This window comes from Anastrepha obliqua, chromosome 1 (assembly GCF_027943255.1).
Source record: "Anastrepha obliqua isolate idAnaObli1 chromosome 1, idAnaObli1_1.0, whole genome shotgun sequence".
NCBI classification, from domain to species: Eukaryota; Metazoa; Arthropoda; class Insecta; order Diptera; family Tephritidae; genus Anastrepha; species Anastrepha obliqua.
This window is the reverse complement of record NC_072892.1, coordinates 161066510-161089471: the sequence shown is the minus strand read 5'-3', so window position 1 is coordinate 161089471 and position 22962 is coordinate 161066510. Positions and strand designations below refer to the sequence as shown.

General features: G+C 38.6%; 1 protein-coding gene across 3 annotated transcripts in view; it reads left to right on the top strand.

The window, feature by feature from the left end:
* LOC129239246 (Y+L amino acid transporter 2) overlaps window positions 1–22962 on the top strand; it is a 118329-nt gene that overhangs the window by 50909 nt on the left and 44458 nt on the right. For all 3 annotated transcript variants that reach the window (XM_054874623.1, XM_054874611.1, XM_054874619.1), the window contains exon 2: window positions 18686–19195. In XM_054874623.1, coding sequence (XP_054730598.1) covers window positions 18902–19195 — 294 coding nt within the window. In that variant the 5' untranslated portion in view covers window positions 18686–18901. The remainder of the gene's footprint in view (window positions 1–18685; window positions 19196–22962) is intronic.

Sequence of the window (22962 nt, the reverse complement as noted above, 5' to 3'; positions counted from 1 at the left end):
CACGTGTTTCGGCTCGTCTTCGATTTTTACCTTTTCAAAAAGATGGCTCAAAGAATCTGTATCTAATTTTGTGTGAAAAACGAAATTAAGCGCGCGGATGAATTCCGAATATTCACTGTGTCATACGGAGAAGCTACTTTGGACCAAAGCAACGTTTATCGGTAGTACAAAATGTTCTCAGAAGGCCGAGAAGATGTGAATGACGAAAAGCGTGACGGACGCCCGAGCACTTCAACAGCAGACGAAAAAATTTATGAAGTGAAGAAAATGGTATTGCCCAATCGTCGAATCACCGTTAGAGAAGTTACTGAGGACCTAGACATATCGATTGGCTCGTGCCATTCGATTTTTTCAATGATTTTGGCATGAGACGGGTCGCCGGAAAATTCGTACAAAAACAGCATCGCATGAACATTGCTAATGAGATGTTGGACTCTGTCCGCGACGACCCAAATTTGCTCCAGAGGGTCATAACTGGTGACGAATCGTGAGTTTATGGTTATGACGTGGAAACCAAAGCTCAATCATCTCAATGGAAGCTACCGCACGTTTTGCTTACCGTTTTCTTCGATTGTAGGGGCGTTGTGCATCACAACCACAGGGTAAAACGGTCAATAAGGAATATTACCTGCAAGTTATGCGCAATTTGCGCTAAGCAATCCGCCAGAAACGCCCGGATTTGTGAAAGAACAAAAATTGGCTCTTATGCGCGACCAAAAACAACACACTCATGATGATTCCCCAGATCTGGCCCCCTGTGACTTTTTCTTGTTCCCGCAATTGAAGAGGCCCATGAAAGGACGACGCTACGCTACGATTCACGAGATAAAGACGGCATCGAAGGAGAAGCTGCACAAGATAAAAAAATAATTTTTTTAAGTGCTTCGAAGATTGGAAAAAACGCTGGCTCAAGTGCATAATTTCTCATGGGGATTACTTTGAAGGTGACAAAATAGATATTAATGAATAAATCATTTATGAAAAAACGTAAAATTCGCTATACTTTTTGAACACACCTCGTATATTACGCGCCAAAAATGCAATCATATATATAAGCTCCTCTATACCTGGACTTAGGTCGGTTATCGCTATATTTATAATACATTCTTTTTATAAGCGCAAAATATTATGAATAAATTATTCTCTTCTTCTTAATTGGCGCGATAACCGCTTACGCGATTTTGGCGCGCCAGTCGTTTCTATCTCGTGCTAACCGGCGCCAGTTGGACACACCAAGTGAAGCCAAGTCCTTCTCCACCTGATCTTTCCAACGCAGAGGAGGCCTTCCTCTTCCTCTACTACCACCAGCTGGTACCGCATCGAATACTTTCAAAGCCGGAGCGTTTGTATCCATTCGGACGACATGACCCAGCCAACGAAGCCGCTGGATCTTTATTCGCTGCGCTATGTCTATGTCGTCGTAGAGCTCATACAGCTCATCGTTCCATCGTCTGCGATATTCGCCGTTGCCAACGTGCAAAGGTCCAAAAATCTTACGCAGAATCTTTCTCTCGAACACTCCAAGCGTCGCTTCATCGGATGTTGTCATCGTCCAAGCTTCTGCGCCATACGTTAGGACGGGCATGATGAGAGTCTTGTAGAGTGTTAGTTTTGTTCGTCGAGAGAGGACTTTACTGCTCAATTGCCTACTTAGTCCAAAGTAGCACTTGTTGGCAAGAGAGATTCTACGTTGGATTTCAAGGCTGACATTGTTATCGGTGTTAATGCTGGTTCCTAAATAAACGAAGTCTTTTACAACCTCGAAATTATAACTGTCTACAGTGACGTGGGTGCCGATACGCGAGTGCGCCGACTGTTTGTTTGAAGACAGGAGGTACTTCGTTTTGTCCTCGTTCACCACCAAACCCATTCGCTTTGCCTCTTTATCCAGTTTGGAGAAGGCAGAACTAACAGCGCGGTTGTTAAGGCCGATGATGTCAATATCATCGGCATACGCCAGCAATTGTACGCTCTTATAAAAAGTTGTGCCTGAGCGATTAAGTTCTGCGGCTCGTACGATGCTCTCCAACATCAGGTTAAAGAAGTCACACGACAGCGAGTCACCCTGTCTGAAACCCCGTTTGGTATCAAACGGCTCGGAGAGGTCCTTCCCAATTCTGACGGCGCTGCTGGTGTTGAGCAACGTCATCTTACATAGCCGTATTAGTTTTACGTTTATAAATTATTACATTGCACAATTAAGGCAGAGGTTATCGGCCTATCGCTATTTTAAAATTATGTTAGATAATTAAAATTATATTAAATAATTCCCTATTAGTTAATATAATTTCAATAAGATGTGTGGTATACCACGCCAACTATCGTACCGCCACTTAGGCCACCTCAGCTCATTGAGGAAAAAAATTCATTAAATTCCGTTCAGTGAATTATAATCGCCATAGCCGAATGAGTTGGTTCGAATCTCAGTGAAACACCAATATAAAGAAAAAGTTTTTTCCAATAGCGGTCGCCCCTCGGCAGGCAATGGTAAACTTCCAAGTGTATTTCTGCCATGAAAAAGCTCCTCATAAAAATATCTGCCGTTCGGAGTCGGCGTGAAACTGTAGGTCCCTCGATTCGTGGAACAGCATCAAGACGCACACCACAAATAGGAGGAGGAGCTCGTCCAAATACCCAGAAAGGCTGTACGCGCCAATTATACAAATTATAATCGCAGAAAGCGCACACAAATGCACTCACAGACAGTCAGGCGAAGAAAAAAAATGTATAGCCTCTATTTTAATTCTATCATCATTATGAATATTTCATAAATGAGGATTTTTTCCGTGTTACAATTTTAATGTTTTCTTAAAATTACCACTCCACTTATTTCAATTGATTTTAAAAAATAAAAAAAGCTAATCACGAAGTCTATTGTAGTGAAATCGCCTTCAAATAACGGCAAATGCCATTACTTCGCTTGAATTGTGCTACACTAATCATACAATTACCTAATTAGTTGCACTTTTATATTCCATTGAAGTAGTTTTGGTTGCAAATAAATGTAACATTCACTCAGACAGCAAATCCACCAATCACTCAACAAACGAATTTTGCATAGTTAATTAGGAAAAAATGTATTTATTGGGCAAAGAGGAAGGGGACCCGCATAGCTGAAGTGTGAGTCAATGTATAAGAAACCTCATAATTTTAGTGGAAAAAAATTTTAAATATCTTCTAGCACAAATCGAAGTTGGTAATGTAGACCGTAAAAGTCTATTTCATTTTGTTTTTGGTTGAAAACGAGGCCAAGGTTAGTTGGTAAGTTTTGCACTTAACTTCAAGTCAGGCTTGAGTTGTCATAGTCAAGAAGAAAACGTTAAACAAAGAAACTTTTCTGTTATATATTTTTGTTTTTATGGGTAGAATTTGCAAATTATTCAGAACAAATTGGATAAATGTTATTAGGATATTGATGTCGTTTTTTTTTCTTTTCTGCTCTGTTTTCTGTTCGCCACTATTTCGCTCGCTTAACTAAATTTTTATAGAAGACTACAAGTAACATACTGTTGTTGTTGATGTTGTAGCAGCGTAAACATCCCTCATATATATACGGGGAATGCTGCTAAAGTCCTTGGCCGGATATAAATCCGGGTCGTTCCGGTTACATCAAACCGATTGTCGTTGGAACGTCGTCATTTTCCAGAACTAAAAAATACCTGAATCCCACGCTTCCTTTTTTTGGAAAATGGCTCGTTTGGCCGCATTTTTTCGTTATAGTGCTTTCAGGCTTGAATTCTTTCATTATAATATCAGGTCAGTCCATAAGTTCGTGCGTATTTTACCCATAACTTCACTTTTGTACGATTTTTGCATACAAAAAATTTTTTGCGGAATGTAACGGAACTATTTATATTTTCTTTGATATATTGTGCATTCAACAAGTGATTTTAATCGCGGATAGAAGCACGTGTGGTTAAAAAATAAAATGGAATCTTCGAACGCGTATAGGAGGCATATTTCGCATTTTTTTTATAAAAGTGGTAAAAATGCAACAACTGCTGCTGCAGAAATAAACACTGTTCACGGAGAGGATACCGTGAGTGTAAGGAGAGTAAGGAGAGCGCAAAAGTGGTTTTCAAAATTCCGAAGTGGTAACTACGACGTGGAGGATGCCCCGCGCGCTGGTCGTCCTGAAGTCTTTAACTCCGACGCCTTGCTCGAACTCGTGGAAGCTGAGCCAAATTTGACAGTCGATATGATGGCTCAGAGGTTAAATTCATCGCATGGAATAGTTCACAGGCACCTGGTTCAGTTGGGAAAGGTTTCAAAGCTGGGAAAATTAGTTCCGCATAGACTTTCCATGGCCAACCTTCAGCAGAGAGTGAATGTGTGTTCTCAGCTGCTGAAACGGATAGAAGATGCAAGTCTTTTGGTGATGAAAAATGGGTCCTTTACAATAATCTTGTTCGCAAGCGCCAATGGTTAGATAAAGATGAAACACCAGAACCGACCCCAAGAAGATTTTCCTGTCTATTTGGTGGGATATGACCGGTATTGTTTATTATGAACTTCTGGAATCAAACCAGACGATAACTGCTGATTATTATTCCCATCAGCTATCAAACCTGAATGAGGCTCTTAACAAAAATCAACTGTCTATAGTGAATAGACGCAAAGTTTTGTTTCCACACGACCACGCAAGACCTCATACCGCAAGGCAAACATTAGGTACGCTGAACGAGCTCGCATGGGAGGTAATGCCGCATCCACCACACTCTCCGGATATTGCACTTTGTGATTATCACCTTTTCCGTGGACTTCAATCCCATTTGAGTAACAAGAACTACTCCTCAAAAAAAGCTATAAAAAGTGATGTCGAACCGTATTTTGGCTTCAAGGACAAACAATTTTTGGAGCAGGGTATTAAAAATTTGCCTAAACGTTGGGAAGACATTGTAAAGAATGAAGGAAAATATATTATTGATTAATATATACTTTTAACATCTTTTTATTAATTTTAAACCCACTTTTAAAAAACGCACGAACTTATGGACTGACCTGATACATGCACACCTGCTTAGGTAATAAAACCTTCAGGCGATCCTATGCTCAGTGGCAGTGTAGCAGCATCCTCACATTCGTAACCAATTTGTAATCACTCACAGGCTAGTCAGGCTCTATGTGCTTCATATAGGGTGATACAAGTCGAGTCTATACAAGGTGATATCTGTGGAAGAGCTGATCTGTTTTCTTCTTGCGATTTTGAGCGCTGAATGACAAAGTACCTGCTCTTTCGTTGGTGCCTTATTTGTGAGTTACATTCACATTGAAAAATGTGCCTCCTGAGAAATATTTCCAAAAGCAATAAAACCACTTTCCACAATAAATAACTATTTATTATAATATTGTTCTCCCTTATCACAACATGAATAGTCAGTCCACCACATAGTGGAATTCCATTCTTCCCATTTTCTTTTGTTTATTTTAGTTCATTTTATCTACATATTATACGACTATTCCATTTCAAGTTTTCCATGCTTTATTATCAGTCTGCATAGTTAATGTCATAAATCTCTTCATTTCATTTAATTCAATTTCATATAATGTAATAAATTATCATAATTCTCAACCTCAGGAATGATGCATATGCGGCTCAATAAAAAGTATAAAGTGGCAATTGAGCCGTTAACTACATACATATTAACATGTTTATGCACAAGAATGCACAAATTTGTTTGGCCAGTTATTCAAATGAGGCTCATAAAAAAGAGATTTTATCTATTGTTAGTTTATTCACCTCTTTTTTTGCCCAAGCATTTGCCCACTTGTTCGGTGGCGGTGGCGAACGGAAACACCGGTTGCTAGAATTATGGGCAGGCCCACGAATATACATACATATGTACGAGCGTATGTCAGTATAATTGATAATATTATGCAAATCGATTGAAAATATGCATCCACTAACACGCCTCAAATGAGCTTTATATAAACACTTTTTTGTATTTGCAAGTACGTACGAGTGCATATATAAATCATAATTACATTTGAAATACCAGTTTTGCTTAGAAGGATTGAAATAAATTTGCATCTTTGTTTCTATATACAGCTTTCCTCTTCCCATGCTAATTTGAGGCTAGACATTGTTTTCCTTGCTTTTCAACTAATTTTGCTGTTAACGTTTTTGGCCCGGAAAATTTTTCGAGAAGGTCGCATTTTTGGTTGTTATTTTGTAGTAGAAAAAGTATTGTTCCCTGTATTTTTGAAATTTGAGCTGCAAGATATGGTAGGATATTTGGCTCTAAAGGCACAAAACAAGTGTAAAAAAAAAATTAAAAAAATATACGAAAACGTCTCTATTGAAAAACATGAAATGGCATTAATTAACATTGAAAGCCTCTCTTTTGTTAAAGCTCATTTTTTCGGTGCTACAGTAAAAATTATTTGAAAATGGATATCTTAAGTTACCTTATTGAGGTGGTAGGTCTGGTCAAGCAGCTCACAAAGTATGTTTGGAAATTTTTTACCACCTCCAACTTCACCCAAAACTCAATTTAGCGTGACCTACCCTGAAAAAACAAGTCTCATTCTTTTTTTAACAATTTTATTTTAATTTTTATATCTTTGGAAGGATATGTTCCAGTGTATTCACTGTTCAATGTTCTATAAATCAATAAGCGCTTTTGGGAAAATAGTTTGAGTATTTGGAACCAATTTGCAATCTGTTTGAGATTACCATAAAACCTTTTTCTAATAAAGGGTGGTTAAGTTTCAAGGGCCGGTGTTGATTTTGAATAAAATACAATTTTTTTAGAAAATTATTGTGATTTCTCTTTATTATGATAATTTGGGTATAGCTCAATTACGTATGGAACAAAATATCAGCCAAATGGCCGCCACGGACTCGGTGGCATTCCTCCATCTGATGGTCCAAATTTTCTATGACGCTGAGGCTTAATTGAGGTTCTATGCCGTTAATGTGCCGAATTATCTCACCCTCTAGCTTTTGAATTGTTGCTGGTTTATCAACGTACACCTTTTCTTTGAAATAACCCCAAAGAAAGAAGTCCAACGGTGTCGTTGACGTTTAGGTTTGGTTCACATTCAACATCAGCCCTTGAAATTTAACCACCCTTTATTTCCAACTTTGATAGCATCTTTTTCTAACATTTTATAAAAACACATTTACAATTAAGTCAAATTCTGTCAAGAATGTTTTATTCAGAGTGAAACAAAGTATCAGTCTTTAAAATTAACGAAAGGCTCAAGAAATTATGACGCTTTATACAAAGAGAGCAAATAAAAAAATTCTTAACTGAAATGAGAATTCTGGGTTTCAGGGAATTCTAAAAATGCAAAATTGCTGATAAGGTCCGCGTGTGCTGGAGATACATTGATTCGTGCCAACAAGAATGATGGAACAAGACTGCATTCATCAATAAGTACGTGACGTCACACAAAATCAGCTGATATTGTCAAATTCGCTGAGAGCAAAGTAACGGGACCACGATAGGCGTCACCTCATCATTCTCTCAACCAACATAACAAAGAAGAAAATATAAAAAAAGAGGAGAAAAGAAGTATTGAAAGCTAGTAAATTATAAAATATAATTCTCACGTCACTTGTAATTGAAGCGTTTGTAAACGAAAAATAGTAGTTACGTGGGTTCGTTCACGAGACGACGGACACAACATAAGATTGGATGAAAAATAAGCTTCAGTTTGAGCAATAACTTCTTCATTCGTTTTATTGTTGTTTCTGATGGAGCGGAGGTCCTATAACACTTTTCATGCAATTGCTTCGCTTGAACGCAATTTTTCCCAGAAAGAAGCAGTGTAAAATTAAGACACGAAATTCTTTTTGATCCATTATTTTGAAAATAATAAAAGTAACGTCACTCTTAGCATAACAACTCACGAACTAATGAAGAGAATATCATGCAATTTTAACAGCTGTCTTTTTTAAGTTAGTACGAACTGAAAAAGAAGTGAATGCAATAAAACTAGTGACCTCTATGAGCTAGGCCCGGGAATTTTCAGCCCATGTGCTAATTAAATTAAGGGGGAACGCCACTGTGGGGGGTCAAAAAATAGTAGATTTTTGGGAATTTTTTTTTGTAAGTAGGAATAATTATTCGAGGATCGGACAAAAGCAACTTATTATATATGTATTAAACTATGTTGATGTAAATTTTTATTAAAAAATATTGAAAATTGACAAATTTAATTATGTAAATAAACGTAACGAGTTAAAAAAAATTACGTCATCTGGTGGCAGCGATACAGCAATGAATAATCATCTGAAACCAAAAAACCAAAAATTTTATTAATCTGCCCAATAGTGGTTATCGTTGTACGTAGCCGAGTTTTTTTTCTTTTTGATGTGTGTTTTTCACCATTTTTTTGATTTTCAACAGGCTCAAAAAAATAGTTATTTTCAAAATTTTGAAATTCGGCTACGTACAACGATACCCAATGCGATAAAAAAATTTATTTAAAAAAGAAAGTTAAAATCGGTTCTTTAGTCTTCGAGAAATCGTTGCCACCGTATCAAAAAAAGTCGTTTCGAGAAAAACGCGTTTGAAATAAAGCATCGTATCGTAAGCGCTACGGGCCCGACCCGAGGGGCGCTCACTTAAGTGCACATAGAATCGGGAATAAAGCGAATTTCGCTTTAACATTTTTACCACATTTTCTTGAGTAGTTATACGAGCAATTTATGCAACAAAAAAAAATTGTTTTTTTTCTTAATTTTAACGGTGGCGTTCCCCCTTATTCAACCGATTTTGTTTTTAATAACTTTTTTTCTCGAATCTGATGGAAATTTCGCTAGTACCAGCCTTTCTTTGCTACTCTCAACAAGAATGAATTTTCCAAAGATAGCTGTGAAATAGTCTTGTTACCCTTTGGACAGTAGACCGTCTTTTTTGTCGCTATGTATCTCTACCGTCATTGCCTTTGCTGCCTTTCTCGCGAATAATTCGCCAGACGTTGACGGAAGAGTGTCATTCGACATTTGAGATCCCTTAGCCTTTGCCTTGTCAGGTAAAAATTTGTCTGCCTTGGATTGGGTCGAGGATACAGGCATTTCCGACTTCCGTCTATCGACTTGGCTTTCTCCTCTTTCCGGTCGTTGGCACAGACCCCGTTTCGTTTCCGAACGAGTGTAACGTTACAAAGGAATCCTCTGTTCTGCCACGCTTTCCCGTTTCCATTACAGGTGTCGAAGTTGACGGAGCTTGAGTATTTGCCTTAGCTACTGCTTCGGCTTTCTTCGCCTTCTGCGGATAAACCAGCACCTGCGTTCGAATCTCCAATAACTTCAGTCTTTTTACCGGTACTTACCTGATACGCACTAGGTTTGGCCATTGTCAAAGACTTACTCGGTACCAGAGATCCATCTGAGTCTAGTGAAAGATTGTCCGCCATCTCCACATCCTCCACAACTTGTTCAGTTGCTTCGGATCGTTTCAACGACGATGTATCGCTCACACGCAATCGGCTCTCCATTGACATTGCCGATGTGCCATGTTTCACCGCTAGTAATGCGCTTCCTCCGGAATCCTGGGTGTCAGTTCAGTGTCATAAGGGGTGTAGTTTTCGGGCTGCACATCCGATGCCCGAGCCGTCGATTGCTCGACGGGAGGATTTCTCAAAAGTGGGTTACCTCCTGGAAAAACATCCCTCGTTAGTCTCCACATTAAGAAAAAGCAATGCATTTTATTCCCCTGCCAGGTTGTCGATACGGTAATTTCCGTACTTGGTACTTGGGTGGCCACCAATTCCGCCGTTCCGCAGATGGGTGGCTACCCAATTCCTATACGGAGCTGCCCTCTTAGTTCGTGGTTAGGTAATCTCCATAACATGTGGTTAAATCACCACTTAAGCCTCATCCCCGCGGCAAGGAGACCGACACGATGAGCACCTTGCAACTACATATAAAGGGTGGTTGAATTTCAAGGGCCGATGTTAAATGTAAACGACACCTAAACGTCAAACTTTTTTCTGCATTTCATTTGACATTTTTCAATCTCAACTAACTCAATTAGAACCACGGAAAGATATACAATCGAGCAACGCGTTAAAGTTATTCAGGCTTATTATGAAAACGGACAGAAAATGGCAACAGTGAATTACCAATTTTTGAACAAAATCATTTTAAGTGATGAGGCACATTTTCACCTCAGTAGATTCCTCAATAAGCAGAATTGCCGCAATTGGGCGAATGATAATCCAAGAGTGATTGCCGAAAAACCAATACACCCACAAAGAGTGACTGTTTGGTTCGGTTTATGGGACGGCGGCATCATTGGGCCGTATTTTTTCCAAAATGAGGCCGGTCAGGCAGTTACTGTGAATAGTGTTCGCTATCGTGAGATGATAACGAACTTTTTATGGCCCGAATCGGAAGATATGAATGTGGACGATATGTGGTTTCAACAGGACGGTGCCACTTGGCACACAGCTAACGAAACAATGGCTCTTTTGCGCGAAAAATTTGATGGCCGAATAATCTCACGTCGCGGCGATGTCAATTGGCCGCCAAGATCATGTGATTTGACACCGTTGGACTTCTCGCTTTGTGGTTATTTGAAATAAAAGGTGTACGGCGATAAGCCAGCAACAATTCAAGAGCTAAAGGATGAGATAATTCGGCACATTAACGGCATAGAACCAAAATTATGCCTCAGCGTCATCGAAAGTTTGAACCATCGGATGGAGGTGTGCCGCCGAGGCCGCGGCGGCCATTTGGCGGATATTTTATCCCACACGTAATCGAGCCGTACCAATATTATCATAATAAAGAGAAATTATAATAATTTCCTAAAAAGAATTGTATTTATTCAAAATCAACACCGGCTCTTGAAAGTTAACCACCCTTTAATAAAAAGTTCCCAATTTAGTTAAATTTTCCCCCTATAGAGGCGCCTCTTGTATGTGGTAAATTTAATACATAGCACAGCACACCATTCTTTCATATATTTCGCACACATACATATACATATATACAACCGAATTTACTTTAAACCAGCACTTCCTCATTTAAATAATAAAATGTGAACCAGCGAAAAAACAAAAAAAAACGCAAATAATGAACAAAATTTAAACGAGTTGATTCAAACTGATTAAAGTAAACAAAAACACCGAATTGTGGCGTGAAAGACAAAGAAGCTTAATAAAACACGACATCTGTTAAGGCCAAAAAACGCTTATCAGTTCCAATACAGAAAACTGCTGATTTTATTTTGTCGACTGTCCCCACCTCAGCTCTCTCATTTCTTTATGCCAAATTCATTTATTTATTTATTATTAATTAATTACTTGTTAATAGGTTGTTTATACGATTATTATGCACAAATTGAGTCAAAAGGGGGCGTGAGCTGCAAACTGCATTCGCTCTGCCCGCCAATTTGATATGCAGATTTGCGAAGTGGCTCGACTTGATATCTGCCCAGAGGTGTGAGTGCTTGTGTGTGTATGTGTACATGTGTGCTCTGATAAGTTTGCTATTATGGATACTGAATGCTTCGGCTTTAGCAAGTAAACAAATAGATGTGGATTTAGGTTAAAATTACTTGTCTGATGCGTTGAGCTTTTGAGTGACTTGCAAAATTTCATTAAATTACTGGCAAATTCTTTTCATAACTTTTGTGGTGCAAACAATAATGATTTTTTTTAAACTAGTTTTTTTCTAAATTTTAACGTTTTTCTTTTTTTTTAATTTTAACGTTTTACTTTTCTAATTTTGCTATGGTAAAGAGCATTGAAAGTTCATGTACGTCGTTGATATGGACATTAGAAAGTAATTTAGTTTTTTTAATGAGTTATTACTTTCGCATTTCGGCTTCATTTACCTTTTTCCTGCTGTTTTGTGTTTTTCGCCTACTTATTGTCTCTTTGTTTTCGAAAAATGGAGTTGCTGTACAGCAAAGTGAAAGGCATCTATTCGATTGTTGAAATTTATGTACTAAGTAGTTTCTTCATTACGAATTTTTTGTTTAAGTGTATTTGTGTGTGTGTGCTCATAAATATGCATTTATATGTATGTGTGTATGTACATATAGGGTGATTCTTTGTGTGGTGTTAAAGTAGTTAAAGTTGAAAATTCCGTCAACATTCATAGACCTAATTTAGGCCATTTGTAATACCAAATGTATCCACACCTCTACTCCACTTTAGTTCGCTCCGTTGAGTCAACGAACCTGAGCACCGGCGTATATTCCACCCTATGATACCAAATGTACCCCAAACCTCTATTCCGTCATAGACCGGTTTGCTGAGTCAACGAACCCTTTCAACTTTCGAACTTACCAAAAGCAACATAAGCATAGGAAGCTCCGAAGTGAGGAAGAATAGAATTGGGTAGCTCTGTGAGTAAATTGAAATTCCGCGAATAAATATTTCAAGATAAAATTTTACTGTCACCTGAGCTAAATTTCATCTCATTATCTCTCATTAGATTTACGCTAATGTTCTGTAAACAACATTATTTGACGATTGTTGTATTCTAAAGGGTGATTTTTTAAGAGCTATAGGAAAGTTTTTCAAAAAAACACACTTAAAATTCAGAAAAATGCATAACATTTTCATTTAAATCGATAGTACAGTCCATATAATTTAATCTTTGAAGATTATTTCATGCAAATGTTGACCGCGACTGCGCTTCAAATGGTCCACCCGCTTAGTCCAATTTTGGCATACTCTTTCCATTATTTCGTCCGGTATCTCACATATAAATGCTTTAATGTTGTCTTCCAATACGTTAATTGCAGCAGGCTTGTCTGAATAGACATGAGCTTTAACATAGCCCCTAAAAAAAATAATCTAAAGGCGTTATATCGCACGATTTGGGTGGCCAATTGGCAGGTCCCGAACGTGAAATAAAATGTTCACCGAACTCGCCTCTCAACAAGTCCATTGTTACGCGTGCTGTGTGGCATGTGGCACCGTCTTGCTGAAACCACATGTGTCATGCAAGTCAAGCTCTTGCAATTTGGGCAAAAAAAAGTTGGATATCATTTCACGGTAGCGCTCATCATTCACAGTTACGCTACGATTCGCAGCATCTTTGAAGAAGTCCGGTCCAATGATACCTCCAGCCCATAAACCGCACCAAACTGTGACCTTTTCTGGATACATTGGTAGCTCTTGCAATTCTTCTGACTGATCTTCACTCCAAAATGACCAATTCTGCTTATTTACGTACCCATTGATCCAAAAATGAGCTTCGTCGATAAAAAAGTGGTTCTTCGGCCAACTTTCCAAGAGCCCATTCACCTAAAATTCTGGGTCGTTCGGCTTCAATTCTTGCACCAGCTGTATTTTGAAAGGCTTCACACCTAAATTTTTTCGCAAAATTTTCCACGTTGTTGAGTAACAGAGGCCCAATTGCTGCGAACGGCGACGAATCGATAATTGATGGTCATCATTAACACTGGCCGATGCAGCTGCGATATTTTCTTCAGTTCGCACTCTACGTAAGCGTGTTGGTGGTTTGATTCCAATTTCCAATAATGTAAATTTGGTTCTAAATTTAGTCACAATAGCTCGAATAGCCGCTTCAGTGGATCGATTAAACTGACCATAAAATGGAAGGAGCGCGCGATAAACTTTCTTAAGGGGTAACACCACTGTACACGCGTAAAATAAACACGATTTTTAAAGAATTTTTTTGTATAGAAGGAAAGGGGAAACAATCACTCTGATTTGGGAAGTTATTACTTATATACTAAAATACAAAACTACAAAATTTGATTGAAAAATTTTACAAAATGGCGGCATTGGAGACATTTTTGTAATGTGGTTTCTCTTGAAGGAGCTCCGCGGCACGCAGCACAGAGGGTGCAAATTTTAATCTGGAACAAAGAAACATTTTTTTTTCTTAATCTAGATAAGAATAGCTAGAGAAACACGTAGGGGATTTAAAAAATATTTATTTTTGTGGAATTAGCAAGCATTTGAAGGAAAAAACTCTATTTTGGACTAAAAAAACGGCACTTAAATAATTATAACAATCGTTTAAATTAATCTATCGAAAATCCCCTACGCTCTTCTCTTAAGAAGGTTATTATACAGACGTAGTGAAAAACCTGATTAAAAATATTTAAAATTGTTTGAGTTACGCTGCGTGCCAATTTCAGAAAACGTGTTTTGAGAAAAACGCGTTTAAAGTTTGGAAATTTGGAAAAGTCGTTAGGTAGCAGTCAATAACGCTTGGTTAAAAGCTTAAAATATTTATGAAATAGACTTCGGTAACGTATAAAACTTTTTGTTCTGTATTTTAAAAGGTTCAAAGAATTTTTTAAGCTTATAAAAAAAAATCAATTTTTTGAAATTTCTACAGTGGTGTTACCCCTTAAAAGAACATGCATTGTTATAATAAAATTCAATGATTTGCAAGCGTTGCTCGTTTGTAAGACGATTCATGGTTAAATTATAGACCAAACTGAAGATGTTTGACAGTGAAACAAAACACGAAACGTGCGTCAGCTGTTTAAACCAACTGTTTAAAAAGATAATAGCTAAAAAATCACCCATTATGATTATATTATTAATATTATAATAAAGTAATTTTGGTTCTGTTACTTTTGAACATTTGTTTTTGTTTTCGAAATGAGTTGAAGAATCGTTGAAGATCTTCGATGATCATGATGGGAATACCTATAAAAATCTCGTTATTTCCTTTCAGTTCATACCATTTTGAACATTTTTTAATGCAGATCTTTTAAGCTTAAACTCTTCTATAAATTGATTTTTTCGGAGGTGATTTTTTTTTTTTAATAAATTTTTCAGACCTATGTTTTTTTTAAACCCCGAATTTTGGTGGTAATTTCAAATCGGCTTAGCAAATGTAAGTCTTAATATTTTACGAAAAATGTTTCCGAAAGTCTTAAAATACGAAAAATTTACTAATTCCGATGGGACCAGTACAGTACAGATTTCTTTTTACATGGCGATCATTGCATTCGCAAGTACATACATACCAGGTGGCTCAATTTTAATTACCCAATTTTTTTTTGAGTAACTAAAAACATACTAAAAATACAAAATGATTTTGAGCCATGGAAATCTCTATATTGACCTTTATTGTTTGATGACCTTTGAGCACTTCATTGTTGTCTGTTTGTTTACTGCAACTGTCTAGCTCATAAGGCTCAAACACGATTGACGTATGACGTCATTTGCAAAAATTATAAATCTTCAGGTAGAGTGATTATTTTTGCGCCACATTGTATTTATGTACCTACAAGTATATCAAGCGGGTGTTTTGGCTATTCAAACAAAAGCAGTCTACAGTCTATTACATAAGTCTATTACATAAGAGAAAGTTGATCTAATTTACATGGCTTGCGTCTGCGAAGCTGCATTTTCATCAGAACCCACACATTTTCTATGAGATTTGCATCCGGTGACTGAGATGGCCAATCCAAAGTAACAACTCCGTTTTGCGCCTTCCACTCGCTACACGCTCGACTCCGATGTTTCGGATCGTTTTCCTCTTGAAGGATCCAGCTTGCATTTTTCTTGATATACCCACCATTGCTTAGCAGATGGTAACAAATCCTTTTGATATATTTTATTCATTTTTGTATGTATGGGACCATAGCTCTACAAATGATCACTATGGAAATAAATGCTAAGAACCATACGACGTGGGTAGCTAATAAGCGCCTCTTGTGAAAATGATAGACTCACATGGCTTTTTACTAAAAAACCGAATGTTCATCCTCCTGAGCTCAAAGAGCATTTAAATCGATTTCCTTACCATTCGTAATGAATATGAGACTATTGTTGAGGATGCAACTTATCTATCACTGTACGGTGAGTGGGGTAGGGTTCAAAATGCCTTCGCACTTTCATCGACCGTCTTCAACTGCGTCGAGGGGCGTGGCTACTAAAACAATCCCTCCTTTCCTTCTGGGGAGACACCCATCCCGAGACTACTTTCTGCATTACTTCAGGAGGCCCCAGAACGGTATCCATTAAAGACCAATTCTATTCACTCACGTCTCGGTCTACCATATTTGTAGCCAACTTTCATGATATAGGCTAGTCTTCTTGTGTCTCTATCTGTGCGACTTCGTTTTGTTGCACTGCGTCGAGGTCTATCTTTGCTGATTATGCTGCTCGGCGCTATGTCGCCAATCTGCTTCCTCAGAGCATCTCTTTCAGAGTCATCGCCCTGCGCTTCGCAGTATATACACTTGGGATTGCTTACCTTCCCCATGCGGTATAGGTATCTTCGGAAGTATCCGTGGCCCGAGAGGAACTGAGTTAAGAAGTAATTCATTTCTCCGAAGTTCCTATGGACGCATTTGACTATTGATGGAATAAGTTTCACCGTCCATCTGCCGCTCGGTTCATTGTCTAATCGACTTTGCCACCTCAGCATGGTTTTGCATCTCCGTTCTGTGACACTAGTGATGATGTGTCTCTTCTTGGACTCCCACGCATCCGTTCTTTCCCGAGCTATGAGGTCGACAGGTATCTTTCCGCTCATCACAAAGACTGCGACGCTAGAAACAGTGCGGTAGGATGAGGCAACTCTGAGTGCTGCAGTTCGTTGCACAGCCTCCATTGCTTTGCGCTGGGAATTGCAATTTAGCACAATTCCCAATACTTCGCTGCCGTACAGGAGAATTAAGTTTGTGGCCGCCATGATTAGTCTTCTTTTGATCTCTATTGGCTCACCGATGTCCACCATTTGCCATTGTACGTTTGATGATTTCTAAAGCACATCCGCTACTTTCTGAAGTACATTTGATGCTTTCTGAAATACATTTGAATATTCTATAGAACATTCGTTGCTTTCTAAAGAACATTTGACACTTTCTGAACTACATTTGAACTTTTGATGTTTTCTAAAGTAGATTTGTTGCTTTCTAAAGAAAATTTGACACTTCCTAAAGAACATTGGATGTTTTCTAAAGCAAATCCGACACTTTCTGAAGTACATTTGATGCTTTGTGAAATACATTTGCATATTCTAAAGTACATTCGTTGCTTTCTAAAGAGCATTGGATGTTTTCTAAAGCACATCCGACACTTTCTGAAGTGCATTTAATGCCTTCTGAAATACATTTGAATATTCTAAAGCTCGTTTATGCTCTCTAAAGAACATTTGACACTTTCTGAAGTATATTTGATGTTTTGTAAAGAACATGTAATGTTTCTAAAGAAAATTTGACAGTTTCTGAAGTACATTTGATGCTTTCTAAAATTCATTTTAACATTCTTTAGTCCATTTGTTGATTTCTAAAGAACATTTCACGCTTTCTGAAGTAGAGTTGACACTTTCTAAATAACAGATGATGTTTTCCAAAGTACATTCGACACTTTCCGAAATACATTTGATGCTTTCTGAAATACATTTGAATATTCTAAAGTACGTTTATGCTTTCTAAAGAACATTTGACACTTTCTGAAGTATATTTGATGTTTTCTAAAGAACATTTGATGTTTTCTAAAGAAATTTTGACAGTTTCTGAAGTATATTTGATGCTTTCTGAAATACATTTGAATATTCTAAGTTGCACTTGCTGACGTATTGACGATTTCTAAACTCAAATTGATATGTTCGACAGCACTGTAAAATGCAATGGAGTTAATCGCTAGAAATCCCACTCTAAATATGAGAGTTCTATTCATAGGTATAGGACTGCTTGGAAGGCATTTTCTTATTGAATGGGTTGCAGCATGATTAGGGGGCCCCAAGGTGAATTTTATAGAAGCTGCCATTATGAAGAAGAATCAAAAGCCATTGAGCATCTATCTACTTCGAGACTTGTGACTGCGCTGCAGTACCAACCTCGCTTCCGCTAGCTATCAAAAAATGCCTAATAACATTTTCATGTTTTTTCTTCAAAAGATACTACGTTATTATAAAGAAACATAAATGTTATCAGGCAATTAAGTGAAAACATTTTAATTTTCAAAATCAAATTTCATGATCGATTACAAAAAGTCAATAAAGTAGGTCAGTATGAAAATAAATATATGTAAATGTACTGAAGCATAATACAAAAATATTTAAATAATTATTTACATAAATTGAAGAAGCCATACAATCTCCTGATAGCATAATTTGTCAATGTCAATGTCGCGCGCACAAACAGCCGCAAGCAAAACATGCATGTAAATCTGTATATACATATACATGTGTATGTGTGTATGTATGCACGTATAACCATGCAAGTGTGTGGATATGTTTGAATGCACATTCAATTACGCAAAGTGAACTGATAATCTGATACTAAAATTTGTATGCGCGCGTAAATATGTATCAGCAAATTTGCATACATACATACATACAAGCGCATGCGTCGTTGCTGTGAAAATAATTGCCGTAGCAACGCAGATGGCCTGCTGCGGCACCTACTAAACACAACAAACCATTTCTGACCATTTTCAAGGGGTAGAAATTTCGTGCGATACCCGACGGGAGCAGAAAATAATATCCGCACTTTTGATTTGCGATTCCAGCGCCATGAGAAATTTCGAAAATTAAGAGCTACAAAAATTAAGACCATTAAATTGAATGTGCTAATGTCGAAGTACATAACATGCATGGGTGTCTGTGTGTGTGTGTGCATATTTCACACGTTCTTTCCGCGGCCAAGGTAAAATCTCTCAATTAGCGAGGTGCAAATGTAAACAAACGAATTTTTATAACACAATCACACACACACAAACAAATGCGTACGGAATTTATTTACACAACTTTTTTCTATTCTTCTATTTACAGATTTGCACACAAACAGCGATAGACACGCACACGCCCTCATACACACCTGCATGCATACGTATGTGTGTAGCACCAGAATCGGTATTTAATCGCCAATTGATCACCTACATAAATAACAACGGCATCGCACCGCAACAACGGCAAATATTTCGTTTAGCCCAGACCAACTATCGACTTGCTAGTCAAAAGGATTATTAATAAAAATTACTCACAAACATGGAGACTGAATCACTTAATCGAAAAAATTCTTCACGAAAAAGTTCGGTAGTTAATGGCCATGGCGATGGGTCAGCTAAGGTGACGGCGGAAAATGAGGGCGGCGGTGGTGGTGATGCTGCTGGCGGTGAGGTGACATTGAAGGCGAAAATGAGTTTGATCAATGGATGCACTGTGATCGTCGGTTCCATCATTGGTTCCGGTATCTTCGTCTCGCCCACGGGTGTACTCATGTACACGGGCAGCGTCAATTTGTCGCTGATTGTATGGATCATTTCCGGCCTCTTTTCGATGGTGAGTACAGCGCATTGCTATTTAAATAATATACAAATTTGTGTAACAGCACATATGTATGTAGATACAAGGTGGCGCCTTAGCCAAATAACTTGGTGCGTGGGTACCATTCGGTAATGCGGAGGTTCGAATCGCCATGCATGAAACAGCAAAATTATATAATAAAAAAGTTGTTTTTAATAGCGGTCGGCCCGCGGCAGGCAATGGCAAACCTCCGAGTGCATTTCTGCCAGGAAAAAACTCCTCATAAAAATATCTGCCGTTCGGAGTTGGCTTGAAACTGTAGGTCCCTCCATTTATGGAACAATTTATGACAAGCAACGGAGTGCGAGAGAAATTTCCATCACCAAAAATTATTATTTTTTATTTAGTAAAAAAATTAATCAAAAAAAAAAAAATAGTCGATTCATATTGCGGGAGTTCCCGCTAAGATAATCTACCTCATCAGAGCGCTTTATGTGAACTCCGAACTAGCAGTGCTTCACAATACTAATATTACAAGGTTGTTCCCTGTCGCTACTTCTCTTCGCCATCGTCTTTGACGACGTTATGAGTCAACTGAACCTACACAAAAGAGGCATCATATGGATTTTTACTAGAAATCTTGAAGACCTGGACTTCGCCGATGTAATCTGCTCCCATTTGATATTTTCTAAAGTACATTTGTTACTTTCTAAAGAACCTTTGATGTTATCTAAAGTACATTTGATACCTTCTGAATACATTTGAGTATTCCAAACTACATTTATTGCTTTCTAAAGAACATTTGACACTTTCTGAAGAACATTTGTGCCTTCTGAAATACATTAGAATATTCTAAAGTATATTTCTTGCTTTCTAAAGAACAGTTTACACTTTCTGAAGTACATTTAACACTTTCTAAAGAACATTTCATACATTTTAAAGTGTATTTGTTGCTTTCTAAAGAATATTTGGCTATTCTACACACTTCTATTATCGAATTGTCGCTTTTTAAATTCGAATTGACGCTTTCTATTTTAATTCAAGTCCAAAATGATTAGCGGTCCAGCACAATCATCTTTGCAGAAGCTGCCATGATGAAGAAGAGTTAAAAGCCATTGAATTTAACTATCACAAACTCACTGGCATGCAAGTAAACGCGGACGGACTCGTCACGCTGGCACGCACTGTCGAACTCGAAGGTATGCGAGTCAACCACAATAAAGATAGGCATATAAAGGTAGACGGGTGCCCGGTGGGATTTGTCGAAAGCTTCTGCTACCTCGGCTGCTTCATCACAACAGACGGCGGAGCTGATGAAGATGAGAACTGTAGGCTAAACAAAGCAAGGGCGACGTTCGGGCGAATGCATACAGTGTGAACGAGTTCGCAAATATCATTCACTCTAAACTCCGAATATTCAGCTGACGTGTAAAGTCAGTATTGTTGAAGTGAAATATGGAAACAGTGGAAAATAAAGCAAGGAGTACCGCAGGGTGGTGTCCTTTCACCCTTTCAATTTCTATATTTCGAAACTCCCCCAGCCACCACAGGAAGTCTCAGTGGTCTCATACATCGACGACTGCACGATAATGGCGTCGGGCAATGACATTGATGGCTTATGCTCGAAGGTAAACGCGTACCTCGCCAGCCTTTCTCGCTTCTTCACTGCGAGGAACTTACAACTCTCCCCCATTAAATCCACGGCGACCCTTTTCACCACCTGGACAAAGGAGGTCAAGCTACAACTCAAGGTGAAAGTCGATGGCACACAAATTCCGGCCGTTAACAACCCCAAAATATTGGGAGTTACTTTTGATAGCTTGCTCTCCTTCTCAGCGCATACAACCGCTATTGCAACTAAAGTACAGAATCGCGACAAGGTTCTCAAGTCGCTTGCCGGCAGCACTTGGGGCAAATACAAGGAAATGTTGCTGTCGACTTTAAATCAATAGGCTGACCGGTTTTGAACTACGACAGGTTGCCTTATGATGTCACCAATACAACACCTACACGGTGAGGCCCTTATGCCGCCTGTTAAGGAGCATAACAAATTGCTCAGTAAGCAGTTTCTACTAGGGTGTTACCGCAGGCCTCATACGTGCAGGCACCTGCTCGAGCCTGAGGCACCTCCCAGGCACATCAGGAGGCATTTCCTCAACTACGCGGACGAGATCCTAGACAAAACAGACAGACAGCTACTGGATCGGACAGTGTACAGATAGGCCATAAACGGCATGCATCGAGAGACTCTCACCACCTTCTTAAGCTCCCGACCCGCGAATGCCGTTATCGGAGTCCAACCACCACCAATCGCAGACGAAGAGCTCCAACTTCCCCGAGAATCCCGCGTAACCTTGGCACAATTACGTTCTGGATACTGTAGCAGGTTAAACTCCTACTTATCTAGAATCGACCCCGACATACTAAATATATGTCATTCATGTGAAGACACCCCGCACGACACTAACCACCTTTTCATATACCCCATCAAACCCACTCATCAAACACCCCTCTCCCTCTGGACCCAACCCGTAGAAACAGCTACTTTCCTCGGCCTACCGTTAGATAAGCTAGACGAAGACGACCGGTGATTACGCTGCACTGACAGGGCAAAGTTACTGCTACAACAACAACCACAAGTGAAACATGGCTAGTCTCTAACGCCATCACTCTGTGTAATGTCAATATTTCATCTCCTCCGTGTCATCTGTAGAATATTCTGGCCGAACACCATTAGCAAAGACGCGCTGTGGAGATCAACGAATGAAAAACCCATCCCATGGCAAATCAAACGCAGAAAGTGGTGATGGACCTTAGAAAACCACCAGATAGCATCACGAGAATGGCAATGAATTGGCACGCGCAACGCAGCGGACATTGCGACCGGTCAAAGAATACCTGAAAAGTTTCGATGTTGCGCGAGTTAGCAGATGCCAACATCACATGGGATGGCGCGAAAACCTGAGCTCAGAGCAGTGTACTATGGAAGAGTCTGATCGAGGCCCTATGCTGTCGAGCGGAGTGAACTAGAAAAGAAACATTTTTTGCGCCACCCTGTATATGTATGGTACGTGAGGGTGTATTTATTATGCAAATTGACTAAGTTTATTATAACTGAGCAGATACACATACATACATACACATGTATATATGTATATGGGTATATATATGACAACAGCTGTGTCAGCAATCGGGCTCTTACGTATTGTAAAATTAAGTTAAATTTCTTACATTTATTGTAATGAGTATCTATCATTTGTCCGTTATGTAACACTTCAGCAGAATTTCTCTTTATAGTAAACACAAATGTCCTTGAATTTCATTCGTTTATATTTTCAATTTTCCACTTCACCTCTTGATGAGATTATCTAAGAAAAGCTTTTTCACTAGTTTACAATCAAAAAGACCCAAAAATAACACTGTTCAATATATGTGATAAATATGGGGTGATCGCTTACATCCGCGTGCCTTCTGAAACGTTGTATTGCTGCTTAGAAACACCGGGGCTGAAGGAATCCCGCAATAAGTACAACCTTTTCCCTCTTGAAAATACAAAAAATTGAGTCACTGAGGGTGCAACCTTGATTCTCCATTAAAATAACTCGGTTTTCACAGAGAATTGCCGCGACACCAATAATAGTTTTAATTTTTATTTTGCAAAATATTGTCCATGAAGATGAACCCACTTTTTCCTCACCAATTGAGGTAACTCCACAGCATGTGAGTTAATCGCATCAACCGTCTTTCCAGCATTGAAAAACACAGGCATTTTATTTTTGATTCGCGAGAATACGAAAAATCGT